Source organism: Monodon monoceros, unplaced genomic scaffold (genome assembly GCF_005190385.1).
Source record: "Monodon monoceros isolate NGI ecotype Baffin Bay Population unplaced genomic scaffold, NGI_Narwhal_1 Super_Scaffold_14, whole genome shotgun sequence".
Taxonomy (NCBI): Eukaryota; Metazoa; Chordata; class Mammalia; order Artiodactyla; family Monodontidae; genus Monodon; species Monodon monoceros.
Genome location: NW_021703770.1, coordinates 62,774,545 through 62,795,168, shown reverse-complemented (window position 1 = coordinate 62,795,168; position 20,624 = coordinate 62,774,545). Strand labels below are relative to the sequence as shown.

The 20,624-nt window shown below is 34.2% G+C and overlaps 1 protein-coding gene across 1 annotated transcript in view; it reads left to right on the top strand.

Moving 5' to 3' along the window:
* The window catches only part of CUNH8orf34 (chromosome unknown C8orf34 homolog), a 332,018-nt gene that overhangs the window by 101,223 nt on the left and 210,171 nt on the right, over positions 1 to 20,624 (top strand). Inside the window, 1 exon segment of the mRNA XM_029222885.1 lies at positions 8,356 to 8,522. Within this exon segment, the coding sequence (XP_029078718.1) occupies positions 8,356 to 8,522 (167 nt within the window).

The following is a 20,624-nucleotide window of genomic DNA, read 5'->3' as shown; positions in this document are numbered from 1 at the left end:
TACTATAATATTGGACGGGACCTACTATATTATTGGGCTGACTGTTAAGATTGGAGAGGGAGGAATTCTGATGTACCATAAAGATCTAGTTGTTCAACAAGAAGAAAACTATTAAATGTATGATAGACTACACAAGGTGGAGTTAGATGGAATATAGAGAGAAACCTTTAGTTTAGAGTTGATAACTATGATTGAATGTAATCATTACATTCTCTATGTTTAATTTTTGAAATTATTCTTGAAACTATTGTGAGTTGTGAATTTGAAAGTCCCTAATTCATTTTACTCAGCCCTATGATACTCAAAATGGTGTCAGAAGATTTGCCTCAAGTTTCCATATGCTGGTAGAAGTGGGGTAATTTTGAAAAGTCTAGATCATATTTTTTAGAAAAAGTATCAGTATATTCAGTGTAGCCATTTCTTGTAATACTAACTGAAGTGAGTAAAATTCGAAACAAAAATGAAGACTTCTACAAGGAAGTTGGAGTGAAAAAGCATTATCGAGGCACGACTTACAGGATATTGAGAAAAAATACTCATGAATTAAAATGTGACAGGAGCTTAAACTTTCTGTGAGTGTTACTAGATGACCACCACAGAAGAGTTTTTCCCATATACAGCATAGCCACAGTAACTTTGTATTTCCTACATTAAATTTAGCAGCAACCAATAATTATTCTTTCTCAAGGAGAAAATTGTATTTTCTACGATGTAATATGGCTTTCAGGGTTTTTTTTACTTTGACTTACCACTTGGCTGGAGGGAAGGAAATTCAGAATACTCGTTAATGCGCTTCAGGCATATAGAAAATTGATTCTGTTTCCATGAGAAATAATCTTTAAATTATTTAAATAGTTGAAATGTACTGTATAAGGAGAAGAAAAGCATTTCTAAAAATCCATTTACCTTCTTTTGTGAAATGTCAGATCAATTTCACCTGTCAATGAGGGTAATTTTATTTCTAACACTAGACTAATGAAACCCACTAGACCTTTATCTTTATTCATTGCTAGATCTTTAGTTCTTAAATATAAAATAGAGAAATGTTGACTTTCATTTTGCTTTCATTTAGTCATAATAATAAATAGGAGCTGTTTATTGCAAATGTTAGTGCTTCTGTTTTCTTCCTAGCTTCAGTGAGCTCTTATTCCCTCTTGAATATCCAATAAAGGAGAATCTTTCCTGCAATCCTGGTCAGATCCATTACCCAGAAAACTTAATCCATGAAGATCTCACTCAAATATCTGTTTTGAAAAGGTGTTTTCAGTTTTATTTTTCTCTATCTTTAAATTATGAGTTGATATATTACCTATGAAATGAAGAAAGTGGTGAAATCCTGCCCAGATGCCCCATTAGAGGAAAAAAAAAGAATGCATGCTTTCTGAGCTAAATGTAAAGAGTAGCAATAAAGTACAGGTTAGGAACTATATCCCATCCTCTAATATAAAACCAGGATTTCTGAATTTATACCAGGAACTCACATAGCATTAGATTTGATTTGAATGAATAAAAACAGATTGGGGAACAATTTTTTAATGATTCTAGAGTCTATAACTAGAGTATTAGCTTTTGCCCTTAAATAGTAATGATCTTGTCATTTATAACTTAACAGTCTTAAACATTAACAGACTAAATGATATTCTAGACTCTTGAAAGAGAAGACTTAATTTTCAAGGATGACTTCTTCCGTTTTTCTCTCCCCTACTGGGCCTGGCGCATGGCCATTGTCAGTAGGCATCTGTTATGTGAGTGAAGGAGGCACATAGAAGGCCGTGAGTAGACATCTGATTAATAAAACTTATTTATAAGAAGGGTTGTTTATAGTCTATCTTAACTTTTTATCCCTTTTCCTATTATGGATTTCCCTCTTGTTAATTGCTCAAGTCTTATTTGAATGGCTGTTATTACAACACTCCATCTTTAGTACATAACCAACTTTCCCGTTCATTCAGAACAATACATACATGATTGGCTGGACTTTCACCATTAGATTAGAGAAGATTAAATAAACGGTGTAGTAAACTTTGAGATTCTTATGGGTAGACTTTGAGCCACGATTTTTTCCAGGAACTTTTTTTTTTTTTAATGATATACCTTACCTGAACTTTTTCCTTAGGTCCTACAAATACAATATTGTGTGAAGAGGGTCAGCAACTTTAGTATACATAGCTGTCACCTGAAAGGTTAAGTGCTGGTTAAAATGAAGGCAATTATGAGGGCAATATGGAGAAACTAATAAAATAAGACAAGAGCTACTAACATGGAGTTCATGACCCCTACATGATCTCTGGAAGGACTCAAGAGATCTACGAGTCTCTTGAAATTATGTGCAAAATACCCTGTGTGTGCAAATGGACATTTTCCTGCCACATCTTTCTGAGATTCTCCAAGAGCTTCTAGATTAAGAGAGTTCAAGAAAGAAATTAAAGCATCTGAGCAAGAAAAGGAAGAAGGATTCATAAGGGAGAGGTGAATGTGTTAGGGAATGATTGCTGACTTCCTGTGATCATCACGTACTACCGATTGGCATCAGTTGCCATGGTTTGTCTAGCCATTTAGTGGGAAAGCATATATATTCATTGTACATTTATAGTTACTGAAATAATCACACATTGATAATATAAATGTAAATAAAAATTGAGTTAATAAACCTATACACTTCTATTTTGAGCCATCTTAATTCGACTTTGCAATAGCTGATAATAGCTTTCCTAAAATTACTTGCTAAATTATAATATGAATTTTTAAATAGGCTTACCAAGCCTTGAAAGCCTAACGAAGCTCCTCTAAACTGAACCACTTTATTAAAATAAGAAAAATATCAATAAATATTATAGATCTTGTGAATTGGCTCTGTTCATTAAGTGAGCATTGTTATTAGATGGTAAATATGCCATAAAATGAATAGAAAATCTTACAACTTAGAAATATATATTAAATATTAGAAGCTAAATTCACTTCCCATTAAGAAGTGTTCCTTTTCATTAAAGCTCATAATTGCTTCTGATATATCTGTTAACAAACCCTAGAAATGCTCCCCTCCTCTTAGAGCTCCTCCTCTCTTGGCAGCAAGAGACAAACAATAAACAAGCAAATATACGAATTTATGACATAAATTCAAGTAGTGATAAGTGGTATGATGGGAAATAAACCAGAACAAGAAGGAAGAAAATGGATGGAGGGCACTCTTTAATGTAAGAAGTCAAGAATAAAGAAGTAACCTTAATATTGTCTAAGTTTGGCTATTGTGGACGTGTTAGAAAATATACAACACATGTGGCAGAGACTAAAACAGGCTTGGTAATTTAGGAATATTCTCACATGCAAATTTTAAGCACAAAGAATACTGATTAATCAAAAATGATTTTGTTAAAGTAATCAAAGAACAGAAACCTTAAGAATATCTAAAACATACAGAAATTGTAACTTACGACTCACAAATTTATCTTTAAAACCAAAAGAAGTATTGATATGTAGCTAAATCATGTGTTTCAGAATATTGATGAGGTCATTTTAATATATTCAAATTTTTTTCTCATTTATTTAGGAATTCATTTATTTAGGAAATACATACAGTAATTCAAATAATTATTTTATGAAACACATTGCTAGTCATCTTTGGACTCATAGACTCATAGATGGACTCTTATTATTAGACAGGCAACATTTTGGATTCAGTCAGTGTCTAGTTCTTATAGCCCAGCACTATCATGACCAAACCATGTATTTTATTTTATTTTATTTTATTTATTTTTTATTTTTTTGCGGTACGCGGGCCTCTCACTGTTGTGGCCTCCCCCGTTGCGGAGCACAGGCTCCGGACACGCAGGCTCAGCGGCCATGGCTCACGGGCCCAGCCGCTCCGCGGCACGTGGGATCCCCCCAGACTGGGGCACGAACCCACGTCCCCTGCATCGGCAGGCAGACTCCCAGCCACTGCGCCACCAGGGAAGCCCTCCAAACCATGTATTTTAATGAAAACACTTGCTTCAACCTTCATGAAATGGTCTTGGTCATTGTCAGCTGGTGACTGGGAGTTACAAATTTATTATCTACCCTTTGTTCCTCATTATTCACATTCCAATCCGCTTTTCCTTCTTTTATTTCACTACCAACCTTTCCATTTCCCTGGATTTTCACATCTGTCAAGTTGGAAGACTCAGATTACATCTACTTAAATTAATTTTTATTTTATTTAGTGTGTTAGAAAAAATGAGGTTCAAAAAGAAGGAGTGAATTTGTTACATACTTATTGAGCATTAACACAAGGTGATGCGCTGGGTACTGGGTGAGACCAAAATGAAAACAAAAATCCTAGATTCAAAGTACTTGCTTTAAAGCGAGGAGAATGACAAGGACATGTGTCTTATTTCTGCAGCTCAGTGCCCACAATGCCTGGTATGTAGCAAACACTTAATAAATGTCTGCTAAATAAATTATAAAACATCACATTTAGATGTGAAGAATAAAAGACAGAGCTCTTTTGCATAAATCAAAATGAAGCTATTAAGTGTGAAACTTTCTGTTATCTCTTCAACAGCCTGGGCCTTAATAAAAGAGAACCCTTTAATTTCTGATTAGAGTCAAGAGAAAGGGCACAGATTTCTCTATTAGGCTGCAGTGGTGAACTAAACAAGCTTAGGAGATAGTTCAAGAGAGGAATCATCCAGTTTTCCACCAAAGAGAGCACATGTGGCCAGATAAAATTAATCCTTACCAACCTGTGTTCAGAGTCAGAGTGTGAAACAAAATGGAGCAAGGTCAGGCCCCCTGGAAGAGTGCAGCCAGGAGGAAGAGAGCAGATGGTAGGAGGCAGGCCATCCAGTGGGAAGAAGTGGAGGGCGTGGCCACTTTAAACTGTCCTTTTCCAGCTGATCCTGGTTTAGAACTTAACCTTTTAGACCAAAGCAAAATGGAGTCCTATAGTGTATTGACACCACATTGAAATGTAGCTGCTATTCTTTTTCATAAAGACACTTTTTTTTTTTTAAGAATTGGCTTTTTATTCTTTTTTATTTTATTTATTTTTGGCTGTGTTGGGTCTTCGTTGCTGTGAGCGGGGGCTACTCTTCGTTGCAGTGTGGATGCTACTCATTGTGGTGGCTTCTCTTGTGGGTGTGCGTGCTTCTCATTGCGGTGGCTTCTCTTGTTGCGGAGCACAGGCTCTAGGGGTGCGGGCTTCAGTAGCTGTGGCACGAGGGCTCAGTAGTTGTGGCTCGTGGGCTCTAGAGCACAGACTCAGTAGTTGTCGCACATGGGCCTAGTTGCTCTGTGACATGTGGGATCCTCCCGGACCAGGGGTGGAACCCATGTCCCCTGCACCTGCAGGTGGATTCTTAACCAGTGCATCACCAGGGAAGTCCCAAGATATTTTTTAATTTCCTTTCTCTGTTTGTTGGGATGTGGGATGTTATGGCTCAAGAAAAGACATGTAAATATCTAGGATGCTGCCCATTGTGTTCTTTGAATATATAGTGATATTAATTACCAATTAGTAGACTGCTGTATGTGCTCTACATATCTTAACCCATTTCATCCTCTTGAGAACATTACTATTACCCCTATTTTAGGAATAAGGAAACTATGTCCCAGCATGGTTACATCACTGTCCCAAGACTGGATAGTTATTAAGTGACTGAGCCAGGCTATCTTGCTCCAAATTCCGTATGCTTAAATGCTTTGCTATACAGCCTTTCTTCAGGAAGGTATTCTAAGAATCCTGTTAAGATTCACGTCCAAAGTCTAAATAAGGGGACCCAGAAATCTGAGTGCTCTGAGAAAGACTCCAAACCCCACCTCTTCCCACTTACTCACCACTTGTGTGCATTAAGACCCCTACTTCCCAGTAGCAGGACCCTCTTTTCTCCTAATGATGCAGTTTTCACTTGTGCAATCCACAGGGGAAGAGGGAGGTGTGAACCTTGCATCTCATTCCTGCTTACAGACCTCGCTGTCTCTCTTCTCCCTGAAATTATCAGCAGTTCTGAGTCTCATGTTTTCACACTGTGGTAATCTTCCACCTCTTCTTGTATCAATAATTTACCAAATCCTATGTCATCTCCTTTTCCATGAATATTCAAGCATCTGTCTATAGCTATTTAGTGGGAAGGCATATATATTCATGACACATTTAGAGATATTAAAATAATCACACATTGATAATGTAAATGTAAAAAAAAAAAACCTAAGCTAAACATGAAACTACCATATAACCTAGCATTTGTACTCTTGGGCATTTATCTCAGAGAAATGGAAACTTTCACACAAAAACATGTACATGAATGTTCATAGCAGCTCCATCTTAATAGCCAAGAAGCTTAAAACAGCCAGATGTCCTTCAATGGGTGAATGGTTAGATAAACTGGAGTATATCCATGCCATGGAATACTACACAGCAAAGAATAGGAATGGACTTCTGATATACACTACATGAATGAATCTCCAGGGAATTAATTGTACTGCATGAAAAAAGCCAATCCTAAAAGATTACATACTGTATGATTTCACTTACATAACATTTCTTGAAATCACAGTATTATAGGAATGGGGAACAGACTGGTGGTTGCCAGGAATGAGGGAAGGGGAAGGAGAGTTATAGAGGGAGGTGGGAATGGTTAGGAAAGGACAACACAAGGAAATCTTGTAGTGTTTGACCTGGTCTGTACCTTGACTGTGCGGGTGGATACATGATACACAAACCCACAAAAATACTAAAATAGTCTAGAACTAAATACATAGAGAGGCACACACAAAAGTGAGTCCAATTAAAATGGGAACACGAATAAGATTGGAGAATTGTATCATTGTCAGTGTCCTGGCCGTGATATTGTGCTATAATTTTATAAGATGTTACCATTGAGGGACACTGTATCAGTGGTGCACAGGATCTCTCCGTATTATTTCTTACAACTTCATGTAAATCTATAATTGTTTCAAAGCAAAAAAATTCAAGTAGAAACATAAATAATCTGTTGGAAACCACCTTGAGATTTTTGACAGTCCTTCTCCCCCAACAAGCTGTCAGCAAAGGGCATTAGCATCCCTTGATGATCCTTGCCTGAGCAGTTACTGTGTTGGTGGTTAAAACGGCGGTTTTCTGATTCCATCATTCCTTGTGCATTTATTAAATAGCCTTAACTTGGGAGAGAGCAAGCCTTCTCTCCACCCGTTTCCCTTGATCTTCTCTGTCGTGTCCAGCCTAACTTTGAAGTGAACACTGAGGTGGAGCTGACTGGTCTTTGCCCACTGATGACATACGATGCCATTTTGCCCTTTCCAGCCTTCTCTTAGACAGTGTGGAACCTGGCCCTTCTATTAAGACCGCTTGAAATGTTTTGATCCATGCCTGAAACTTACCTGGTGGTTTTTTTGTTTTTTTTTTTAAACCAAGTGCATGTAGCCTCCTCTTGCTCATTTGCCTTCTCTCCTGGACATTCTTTCTGAGCACCTTTAGAAAGGGTTCTCTCTCCTTCCTGCTTAAGAGAGACCTCCTCCTTTTCATCATGTCTTTTTCCTTCATGAGGTGACATTTGCCGTTTTCTTCCTTTGGGCAATTATATGGAAAGAAATCAGATTATAGGAAAGAGGAGAACCTTGGGACAATTTTTAAAACTATAAATGGTTGCCACGTGGACATGTAAGTTTTCCCGTCAGACACTGTCTTGGGAAGTTGGGGGAGAGAGCCATGAAAGACTGGCTCCTTTACCCAAAGGAGTCTGGCTTTATCACAAGGAAGCTCTTCCAAATTTGCAAAGACTCTTTTAGACTGGAGGGCACTGAGAGTCATTTAAATGCCAATTCTGGTTCCATCCCTCCTTCTACCCTGTCCTACCCCCAGACCTAGGCAACATGAGAGGACTAGTGAGGACATTTATTTTAGTGATGTAAATTAAAGTTTGCATTAAAAAAATGTTATTATAGTGTGTTAAAATAGTTATCCCATTACATGTGTTTTGCTTGACATGCGTTTGTTTTGTAAATCAGGGAATTTTATATAATGATCTGAACTTCCTACCTCCTCTAAAAAATTAGAAAACCATTAAAACCATGTGGCTTTAATTCCCACATGGCAACAATTGTTAGGAGCCAATCAGCACCTCCTCCCTTAAATGGGGCAGGGGTTGTCGTATTCTTCATGTATTCCAATCTAGGAAATTGTTAATGAGGTACCGAAGGATGTCTTAGAAAGAAGACAGTCTATATTTCCATTATCCTTGGGGAAATTTTTACTAATATGTGCATAGATTTGCAAAGCAAAATAATTGTGTGAAAATTTGTTTGTAGATTTTCTTTAGTTACCACAGCTAATTGATGACGTTATCATCATTGAAAATTAACATTTAACTGTTTCTTCAGCTTAAAGGTGGAGCCCAAGACTAAAGGATTAAAACAGCAGCAACAGCAGCATAAGAAACTTCTGGCAGCAATGCTCTCTCAAGATTCTTTTGAGTCTGTCCACAGCCCCACCCCATCGGTAACAGAAGACGATATTGATAATGAAGATGATGCAATGGAATTGCTGGGTAATTTTAAAAATTAATAATTTCTCTTTTTCTTCTCTGGCATTGTAAAAGTGCGTAGTGGTTAAGAGATTTTTAAGGTTTTGAGTAGTTTTGTCTTAGGGGAAAGAAACCTTTTAGCACACACTTGCATTAGACTTTCATGGAGTTGCATGCAAGAGTTAAGCTGAAATCACCTGAGCATGTGAAGTATTTGTTAGACTGTATTTTGTGCTTTGTATATGCAGCACTTGCCTTCTGACTACTTAATCAAGATTCATTCTCTGTGCACTTGTGATACTAATTCAAGTTTGTCTGCTTTATCCTCCTATTGTGATTGCCTTGATCACATCTTTTGTCTATAAAATGTATCCAGAGTACATATTTCAGCCCGCATTCCAAGATGTCTCCCTATTGTTTCAAGGATGTTTTAGAAAAAAGCAAGTTAAATTTAAAAGGGCAGATAGTAAATTAATGTTTTATGTCTTTCATAAGTGACAGGAAAGTTGGCAGAGATTGCAGTGTTTTTATAGGCTCATACTTTCATGAAAGTTTTATACACAGGAAATCTTTTATATCTTTTAATGAAGTAAATGTATATTTTTGTTTCATCAGAAATCTCTGCATAATAGTTTTTTTAAATTGAACTTCCTTTTGTAAAACCATTTTTTCAAAAGAAGGAAATTAAATTTTATTCCAGAGCGAATTATCCACATATAAAACATTGAGTTTTTAATTCAGTGATATTAGCTATTCTATTCTAAATAATTAGAACAATTTTCAAATACTTTGTAACAATATACTAGAAAGTGAGTAAATAATAAAATCATTTGAATGCTTCAGATAAATTTAACATATAGGAAAAGGAGCTCCAGAAGTATACAGATTTTTTTTTAATTATTTTTTTTCTAAACTAGCTTCCTTGGTTTTAAGTGTTTATGGTACTAAAATACTATCATTATAATCAATGATATAGGTCTACATGCATAGGCCTACAAGGTGTTATTAATTAATGGTGGCAGGTTCACTGATAATTTCTGATGTTATAATAACTACATTCATTCCAGCATTGAGGAGGCTATGTCATGGCATTTTCACTTCATGCTGTCCATCTTTTTTTTAAGAACTGTTAAATCTGGGTGTTTTTTAAGGAATCTCATCTCCCTGCCTCCAAATCAGTAACGTGGCAGATGTGTCAGATATGGTGGTGGTGCCTTCATTCAACTTCCATTCAGCGAACGTTTACTGAATACTAGGCCCTAGACTTGGTCCTGGGGACGTAAAAATAAAATAATCATGGTTTCTGTTTGCAGGAACTTTACATTCTAGTGTTCAAGATGAAGATGTAAATATCACTCTAATATTTTTTGCTACAGTTGCTAATGTGATTAAGCGCAGAGTTGTACATAGGAATAACATCTAATGCAAAAGTAGGGGCCGGTTATCAGGGAATGTTTCCTAGAGAGTCTGATTCCTCTGGTAAGTCCCAGAGGACAAGTAGATGTAGTTCAGCAGGCAGTGTGGTCATTACCCCTGCAGGTTTGCTGTTGTAAGGATGGACTCTTGCAGTTGTGCTCCATGACTGTGCCTGTACATTGTTCCTCTGCTTCAGTCAGTAACAGTGAAGGGGGCAAGTCTGGAACCGTTAATGGATGTTGCCTATGTAACATCAGTGTTGGTGTGTTGGTACATTGACATTGGGCTTGCAGGTATCCTTCTGTCCCCCTCATTTCCTTTATACAACAGCTCATGGTCAGTTGATACCCACATGAAGGCGGTTATGCTCTATGTTGCAAAGAGAATCTTTTGAAGAAATCCAAGCATTCTCCAAATCACTTTGGGATTCCTGATAGCCTCAGGAATGTCTAGTCAGAGTGGAGGAACTCATAGAATCTCAGTAATATCAAGAGATTCTTTAAGGAGACTCAGGTGTCCACTCAGTGCTGGTATCCCTAGATCTCAGCTCCTCTGTTCTGAGGTTTCTAGTCTCCCGAGATGAAGACCAAAGGATTGGGTTTTGGAGATTACCTAATGTGAGCAGTTAACAGCTAGTCCTCACTAATTTTGTTTCATTTGACATTTTAGCCTCTGGTCTGAGCAAATTTAAGAATGAGAGATAGCTGGAGGTTTGGACTTTCGCCACGTCGGTCCACACGTCAGCACAGGCAGCTGGTGGTGTGCTAATGCTGGGCTGTAGGTTATGAGGTCTCCCTGCAATAATATGGAATGTTCCAAGTCCCCTGGGCTGTCCCCTAAAATAATGCCATATGTAACCCTCTTGCCTAGTTGTCTCAGCGAACAAAGGTCAGATAACAGAAAATTCTATCCACAAATTGTTTTGCCCATAAAGTTCATCAATTAAAGTAAAATGTTATTTAGATATGAAATGTATTTGTCTTTAAGGCCCTAATACTCCTACCCATGAATATTATTCTATTATTTTAGAAATATATGTTTAAAATATAGACTCAGAGTTTTCTTCAGAAGTAGAGTATATAAGTTCATGACTTATAGTGTTATGTATGCCTTTAACTAAGGTAATGAATGGCTCATGTCTTACATGAAATCAGACAGATGTACATGAATATTTTCGGTTAATGCAGGAGCTAAGAATTTTTCAGTCATGATAATAGTAATGGATAAATATGTGAAGTATGGGTATGAAATAAAATGGTTGTTAAGTTATTCAGTTTTAAAACCTTCATCTTCAATAGGCATGTATATCTCTATTAATATTCCATTGGATATCAAGTCCTACACTAATAATTGATGCAATACTCCTAAATCAATATAGAAACTATATAATATCTGTCTTCCCAGTCCTTTTAATATTAGATTTACATCATTTTGTTTATTATTAAAGAATTTTAAGATAATAGTTTTGAAACTCTGATTCCAGAGAAACGTAAGTGATTGTACATATGTGAGGAAAATACAGATGCTAAGTTCTTGAAAACATATTTGAAATAAAATTTTAGTGCATGAAATAATTGTAAAATGCAAGAGACATCTGGTATATAAAATATCCTTTTGAATCCACAACATTGTTTAGAATGAATTTGCAATAGCTTATATGTTTTAAGGGTTTAACTTGTCATTGTTACCTATACCAGGTATAACTGGCTGAAAATTTTATTTATTATGCATGGGAAGCAGTCTATATGCTTTGTGCACTGTTAAATAAGTAAAAAGTATAATTATTAGTTAACGTTAATATAACAAAGGATTATTCCTAAATAAAACTGGTTGATTTGAAGGGGAAAAAAATTTTTAGTTTAGTAGTAAAACTATTGACCCTTGTTTTGTTTGTTAAGGAATCTAGCATTGTTAATACATACTGATTAACATTTAATTTTTCGCAGTTGTTTAATTGTATATTTGTGAATTTCTTTTCTAAGTGTACTGGGCATGTGAAAATACTATAATACAACATCTGTGACTTTTAAGTAGATTAAATATTTTCTGTAATTGCTTTAAATACTACTTATAAATTCATAGTACAAAAGTAGCTTAATATGGAATTAATATATACCAGAGAATAAAATTTCCAAATTTGTGGAATTTTAAGATATAACAATTTTAAGCACCTCTGAAATTGGTGCTTTAATTACAGAAGTTGAATAAGATATCTGCCAATTCATCTCAAACTAAGTAGGTCTCAACTTCAAATATAAGATATTCTCAAATATTTTGGTAATTATGCTGGAAATTGATCACAATGAATAAAACTATGAAGAATCTGCATATTATTTTTAAAAGTTATTAAAGTCAATAATCTTTCAAAAGCAGAAAAACAAGTTACAATGGAGCAGTAAGAAATTAAAAAAAAATTCTATATATTTTACTCCATTAACTTTCACGGAAGATTTGAGGAACTTCATTAGTTTAAGAGATATTTCAGCTTGTAAATGTGAGTCCATTTTCGTTATATTACATGGACTTTTCATTTTATTTTTGATGAAATGCTGATTGCAATTATGTGTTTGATTTTTCTCTATATAATTTACACTCATTTAAAAATGTCATCAGAATTATTTAAAAACTACTTTTCTTACACATTTTAGTATATTACTTTAAAAAGTTGTTTTTAGATTTTCTCAGAATTGATGATGAGACAAATATCTAAAAATCACATTCCAGAGATGCTAAAAAAGAAAAATAGCATTAGTCATGCTTTATACTACCTGGTCTTAGCTTTTTTCTAATCATATAAAAATTAAAACTGTGTTGGCAAAAACAAACAAGGTGATTGCAGATACATTTTATTTATTTTAAATTTAATAATCAAGAACAAGTATAAGCATACTGGTATTCTTTGAAGAATACAGTAATTGAGTTTCTAAAACCCCAGTATCTTGCCAAATTATGTAAAATATAAACTTAATTTTCTAGAGGGACTCATTACATTAAGGTGATCCTTTGGCAAATTCTTTTTTTTTTAAGTTGCATGCTTCTTAAAGCAGAAATCACTCATGTTTGCAAAATAAGAACATGCATTTCACCTAGTGAGAAATGGATTCTGTCACTCGATGTTAAAAAAAAAAAAAAAAAGGGAGAGGGCCTTTAAATGTTTGAAAGAAAAAAATCTACCTACCTATCTCTACACCTGTATTTTAGTGATCTAAAGTATGTGAAATGGTCTAAAGCACAGGGGAACATTCATACAAACTTTATTTCTTTTGAGTATTGATTATTGGGAGCATCAGGATGACAGATAACTTGTCACTTTAGAATATTCTTTGTAAAATGATTCTTTTAAAAAGTCTGAGGATTTTCAAAAATTAAATTTATGGATCCTTTAATATTATCTGTAAGATTGCTTTAAATACCGCTTAGAAATTCATTCAGCATATACCAATGTAATTTAATATGGAATTAGTACATATTTAAGATTAAAATATCCAAATTTGTGGGTGTTAAGAGGTAACAATTTTGAGTACCAATGAAGTTAGTACTCTAAATCTAGAACATACTGAATAAAATATCTTCCAAATCACCTCAGTGTAAGTAGCTCTCATTTTAAAATATTAGATATTCTCAAAAATTAGTTATTAAACTGACAATTGATGACCACAGTTAACCAAAATAGAAAATCTGCACACATATTTTTAAATGTTCACTAAATTAATTAGCATAATTGAAAAACTAGGATATATGTACACAGATGTGCGAAAATATTTTTCACACGCTAAATAATAAATATTTCCTCCTGTTAAGCCATGTAATATATTGTTAAAGAAATTCTGTGAAATACTTCTGCTATAGAGTTTGTCCTGTATTTCTGAATTCTGACTTTCTTGCTTTAGTGCCATCATTGCCTGCACAAATGCCAAGTGAGCTTGGGTTGAAGTGTAGCCTGAGTGGAGTTGAATAGCACAGTGCTTGTCTCTCTGAATTACAGTAAAAACATTTGAGAAAATCCACTGAAACACATTTTCATTCAGCAAGTATCATGCACCTGCCATGTGGATAGTACTAGTACATGTTAATATATAGCACTAAGAATATTGTGCCCTTTGTTTTTCTAATTATCTTGACCTCTTTAGGCTCTGAGAGAACAATGAATCTAGTGAGTGTTGGCATCTATGTAGAACCAAACATTTTGTAGGTCTTTAGTTCAGCTCTCAATTAGTCTATTAATTCATTCATAGATTTATTAATTTCTCCACTTACAAAGTGACTCTGCATATTCCTGGGAGTTCAAATTTGCACAAATACAGACATGTTTCACGAACTGTTAACTATTCAGGGATGATTCTCAGGATTTGGTTTGCTTAAGAATCATTTGAGAAGCTTATTTAAATGCCAATTCCAGTGGCCTTTACCCCCAATTTTTGTTTCATTAGATTTGGGTACAGCGCATGAATCAACATTTTTCAACACAACTGCCCTTCCTCCTGTCCTCCAAGAGATTCTGTTGCAGGTGATGTGTAGAACATACAGTGAGGAATTCTTATCTTAGTCTGGGTATGGTCAGTGCACTTTATGTTTGATGTGCTATATCCTGAAGCAAGAGGAATAAAATATTAGAAAGTCTAATTTTTACAACAGAGAGAGCATGGAATAGAGGTTTCTGAGTTAACCAGGCTCTATTGAATTGTCTCCTGGAAATAAGGAAAAGTCTTGCTAAGAAGCTATGGGTAATGCAATTTGTATTACCTTATTGTCTCTGTCTTCCTTCCTGATATCATATTTACAGGAGTGCTTGAAAAATGAACTGCTTAGAGTGGGAAAATTACATATTAGGAAATGATTCTAGCATAGACCTGAGAACATGGTTCTGATGAGCTTCTGTTTTACATTAAACCTTTATTTAGGATTCTTACTTTGCTTTCATTAGATGTGACTCATAGCCTCCTTCATTGCTTTCTGGACGCACTCGTTTCATGTTTGGAATTGTATTCATGCTTCATTCTCTTCACGCCTTATTTGTGTTTCTTTTCAAAAAATATCAGAGCATTGCAGATGATAACTAGGGTTTGTGTGTAGAGATCGCATTTTAAATAAATACAGACTTGCATGCCACCAAAAATAGATACCATGCTACATGATTTACTTCTATGGTATTTGGTAAGAAATACTGCTTTTTTCCTTTAAAAAAATTTCTACACTGCTATATTTAAAAAAGATAACCAACAAGGACATACTGTATAGCACAGGGAATACTACTCAATATTCTGTAATAACTTAAATGGGAAACTAACTTGAAAACTAATAGAGACATGTATACGTATAAGTGAAAATAAAAAGCTGAGCAATAAAAACAAAACAAAAAATGACCTACTTTCCACGCATAAGCAGCTTAGAGGAAAATGGCAGCTCACCAAGGAACAAAAAATAAGAGTGAATTGTTGAGATTTTTTTATATGTATAAAGGGATGAATAAACTATTTGAAATAATGAGTAAAAAAATTTTTTTTCCAATGGTAAAAGCGTAAGCATAACAGAATGAAGTCAGCAGTTTGAAAATAAAATCTAAACCCATAAACAAATTATTGACAACTGTCCTTCATCTCATTTGTATACCTGTGTGACAATTCCTTTATTTGAGAGAGAGCTGTTCTTAGTATATTCGTGGGTAGGTTGTTTAATATATATTTCTCGCTTTGAAGTAAGTTAGAAATTTTTGACATGTAACAATGTAAGTTAATGTGCTTTTTCATACTTAGGCCATAGCTTTTCACTGATTATTTTGCAAAGGTATGAGCCACACTGTGAGATGTTTTGTGTGGTCTGTGGTCAAAGCACTTGGGCTAGAACTCTTAAGACCGGCTCCAGCCCTCATGCTGCCTCTTGTTAGTTTTGTCACCTTAGCTACAAGTAATTCATTGTAAAATGCAGATAAAAATATTCCTATCACATAGGGATGCTGTGGGAATAAAAATGAGGTATTCTCTGAAAGTGCTATAATTTTTTTTTTTTTTTGCCTTGCCTAACAAGAATATCTGAAAAAAGACACTGGAATTTATATACAAAACTTTCCTTCCAAGTAAATTCATATCTTCTAACTTACATACATGTTGTCTAGTTATAAGCAACGAAAAAAAAAAAGCTTTCTTTAGCATTGAGAAATTGCCTATTAACAGTAAAAATAGAAGTTTCCCACAAGACAGTAAAATCAAAAGCTTGAAGACAGAGAATGTAAAACTACAAATGTATTTGCAAGCCAAAGTATTTGCTGTATCACTACAAAATATTACATTTATTTTTAACATGGATATTTAAGCAACAGCAAACATTAATGTGATTTGGTTAAAGATATAGAGCGAATTATTCTACTCTCTTCAATTTTCTTCCATATAAATGGTTTTTAGGAAGAAAAGAAAAATGATTTGTGCATACACATGAATGTCCACTAGCAAAAGTTGGGCTGGGAGCAGGAATAGGAGGGGGAGAGACAAGGAGGAGATATATAAGAACTAGAAATCTGTACTTATGTTTACATACTCCTGTGTAAGTAAAGTCATGAATGTATTGAAAACTCTATGAGCTTTAAAAACTCTTTTAATTATATTGATAAGTATGAAAATATTTGAAACAGCACAGTTTTGATGGTTTTACATTAATTCATTGTATAAACGAATCACAACCAAATTGAAAATCACTGTTAAATATTTTTAGGGTTTTGTTGCTTTTGAAATAAACTTGTCCATTTCAAATACTTAATAAAATGGTGATGTTATACTTCAAGATGATTTGTTTAGCTGTGGTAATGATTTTCATATAATTTGACTGAATTTGAATTAATTTTGCACTCCATGTAAGAGCCATTTGAAAGTGGTACAAAATCATGGCTTTATTGTGTTTTTTTTTTTCTTGGTTGAAAATGTGCAAAGAAATGCAATTAATTCAGCAGTTATTTGCATTTTAACATCAAAAACAATAGATATTAAAGAGGCATTAAAACTCTTCTCTGAATTGCTTAAAACTTCTTATATAACTATAGTAATCTGTTTAGATTTTCATATGTTATAATACCACTGATATCTTATTTAATCATCTCTAAATAGAAACCTTAAAATTATTGAAGTTGAACACTGAATATACATTAACAGAAGAGTGCTCACAAAATTTCCCAGTTTTCAATATCTGAAAACAGTAGTTTTTGTGAAATAAAGTTTCATTCAAAAATTTTAAAGTTATTTAATAAACATGTTTTTCAAAATTTGAAATATTTAAACTGGTCCTGTATATGAATTTCTTTTGGAATGGAAATATAATTTTCTTTTTTAATAGTCTCATGTTCAGTAATTTCAGAAAGGAAATATTCTTAAGAATAATGAATGTATTTTTTGAAAATTATTCTAAAGCTTTTAAATAGAAGAGTGCTAAAGTACATAATGGATAAAAATATGACAGTGTTCTAATGGAGGTTAATTAGATTTAGTGACTTAGATTTTACTTTTCACTTTTTTAGTTGCTTTCTGCAAGAGACGAATGAGTGCCTTATATTGGTATAGGATGAATTTGCTTGTGTCAGAATAGAAACTTAAAATTCCGTATAAAGTTTTAATTTCTTTAAAACTCAGTTTTTGAAGAATTGTCAGAAGGGGGTTCATTAGGCCAGCTATTTTTCATCTCTTAAGTGCTGTCATATTTACTTATTAATTACTGACATTTGTTTTGGGACTCTGTATTTCAAGAATTTAATGTAGAGTGTTGCTAATATCATAAAACAAAATTGAAATTAACCTTCTGAAACTGATTTTTGGAAGATAATTTAGCATAGTGTTAGGAATAACAGCCGCATGCGTGAGCTTTGTATTCAGGCAGCCCTATTTGCAGGTTTCCCCATTGCCCCGTACTAATTCTATGATTTGAGAACTGTAACGGCCTTCTCCCAAATGTCAGATTCGTCATCAGAAAAATGGGAATTATAACAATACTTATATCACACGGTTTTGTGAAGATTCAGTAAAATAATTTCTGTAAAGTGCTCAGTGTAGCTGTTAAAGGATTAGACCTAGAAAAAAAGGTTTGTTATTGTAATTCATATCATTTTTATATCAATTTCTTTCCTGTCTTCAACTAGCACAAGAGGTTTAGTATATGTGAAAAAGAAAGTGAGACCATAGGATTTTGGCCTTAGAGGTTTATTGTCTTTTGTCATAATGTTTCATCTAAATATGCTCCACATGTTTAGATATCATTTCAACAAGTACTCTCTACTTGATATTTAAGTCCTACGCATTATTTTATCTTCTCACAATTTAGAGAATTCACATCCAGTAATAAAAGCAAAAATATCAAGAGAGAAATGGGTGGGGGGGTTTTTTTCTTTCTTATTTTTCCCCAGGCTAAAATCTGATGTTCTTATCTTCTTTTTTATGGACTTCGCACATTTACGATGTGAAATCCTCAAATAACATTGTTAATATCTGATACCATCGGATTTCTAACATCTCGGTGGCTGAGTTAAGGACATCTTTTGTAGAAAGCAGTTTAAGATAGGAAACATCTCTGTTCATATACAGTTTAAACACAAAAGGGACAAACAAGCTCCAAGTAGCTCCATTTTGTTAAGGAAAATTATGAATGTGAAAGAAGTTATTCTCTGATATAAAAGCTTTTAACTGAAAGAAAGAAAATCCTAAGAACACACATTTTTAAAAAATCACAGATGCAGCATTCCTTTTACAATAAAGTTCAGATTCTTTGCTCATAAATCGATTCCTTTTTCCACAAAGCAACAATCATAGTTTTTTCCTTAGAAATCCTATGTTTGTTTAAAACACACTTTCCAACCATAATGTTGTCATAATATACACATTTATAAATTTATTTTTTAAATTGTATCATTGCTTTCCCTAGTAATCAGGAGTTTAAATAATTCTCAGTTTAAAAAAAAATAGCAAGAAAAGTGATATGTGCTCATTACTGGCCTTTTAATGGCTTCAAGATCTTAGCATCTCTGTGCTACTGACTGTTTAAATGTGTATACTGTCAACGTGATTACATTGCTTATTATCTTCCTGACAAGCAAAAAATTTTAGAAATTTGAACAAAGAACGATTCTTTTGGGGAAAACTATTGGCACTTATAAGTCAACATAGGCTAATTTTAGGGACTTGTCATATCAGATCTTCTGGGAGTCAAATTTTCTTTAAAATAATATTTTTTTGATTATTAAAAGACAGATATTCAATTTAAAGAGCATGGCATTACAGAGGTCAAAATAAGTAAACAAAAAGTGTTACCCAGAAATAATTACTTTTAATATTCAGTGATGTACTTTCTAGGTATTTTTATATATAACAAACATAGAATAGTATTAACATTTATGTGCATTACAATATGCAATGCACTGCACCTAAATGCTTTGTGTACATTACTTAATTACACAAATACCATGGGATAGACAATATAATTATTCTTACACCATAGAAAAGGACACAGATCCTTGCGAAACAAAATTTTCTTAGATTACATGGTTGGTACTCAAGAGTTAGATTCCTAAGCTTTAAGAACCAAACACTAAACTGTGGAATACATACACATTAAAATACCCATTTTTGTTAATATTGTATAGACTTACTTGCCTATATATGCAGTTTCCACACAGGCGACAGAGTTTTAAAATTTAACGTCAAGGGCTTCTGCTTCTGCTCATGATGGAGTAGCTGGTATTAGCCTTACTCCTTCATATTAAGTAATTATAAAACTAGACTAAGTATATGCCAACTTTACAGGCACAGGACAAAAGGTAGCATGGGACTGTGGTTCTTGAGAGGAGGGAAACAAGAGGTGAGCCATGTGTTTCATGCTGGCTTTCTTCATGGTGACACTTTCCCTGGCCAACTTGTATGGAGGTGGAGTTCAAGTGGAGTGAAGAGTGGCAATCTCACTGATCTGAGGAGGAAATGGCTAGGATTTGTGGGACAGTGTGCCAAGAGAAGGCAGCAGAGGGAGAGGACAGAAGTCTACAAGTGTATTTTCTTGGATTCTTAACTGAGGACTGTGCTTGCACAGGGCAAGTCTACTTTAGTCCTGAGTGAGTGATTATTGTGAGTCTGGGAACTGAACAGAGAAAGAGAGGTCAGGCAGAGCTGGGACGCTTCAGAGTTACAGCCCAGCCAAAGAGAATAAACCTTTCTGAGTTCCTTGAGCATTCAGAAGAGACCTTGGAAAAATCAAACATTAAGAGTTATAACCACATACTGAATTGAGAGCCACTTATAAGGAAGAGGGAAAATTTGAAATAGACCCAGCCTAACAAAGCATACTTTGTTAGTGCTTATGAAGGTGAGGTAGATCTGCCAATAATTTAATTCCTGATATAAAACTCAGTATCCTTTAGAGAAGACAATATAAGCCAGCCTTCCTACAAAGAATCAACTATAATATCCACCATATTATAAAAAATTACTAGTCATGTAAAAAAGCCAGAAAATTGTGACCCCAAATCAAGACAAAAGAGCATTCAACAGTAACAGACCTTACTATACTCAGATACTGGAATTAGCTGACTTTTAGTGGCTTTTAAAAAAAATTATACATATTTTGTGGACTTAAAGGAAAGGAACGCAAGGAATAAACAGATGAGACATCTCGGTTGAAATACTAAAACTAGAAAAAGAACCAAAGGAAAGCCTAGAACTGAAAATACAATATGTGAAGTTTTAAAAC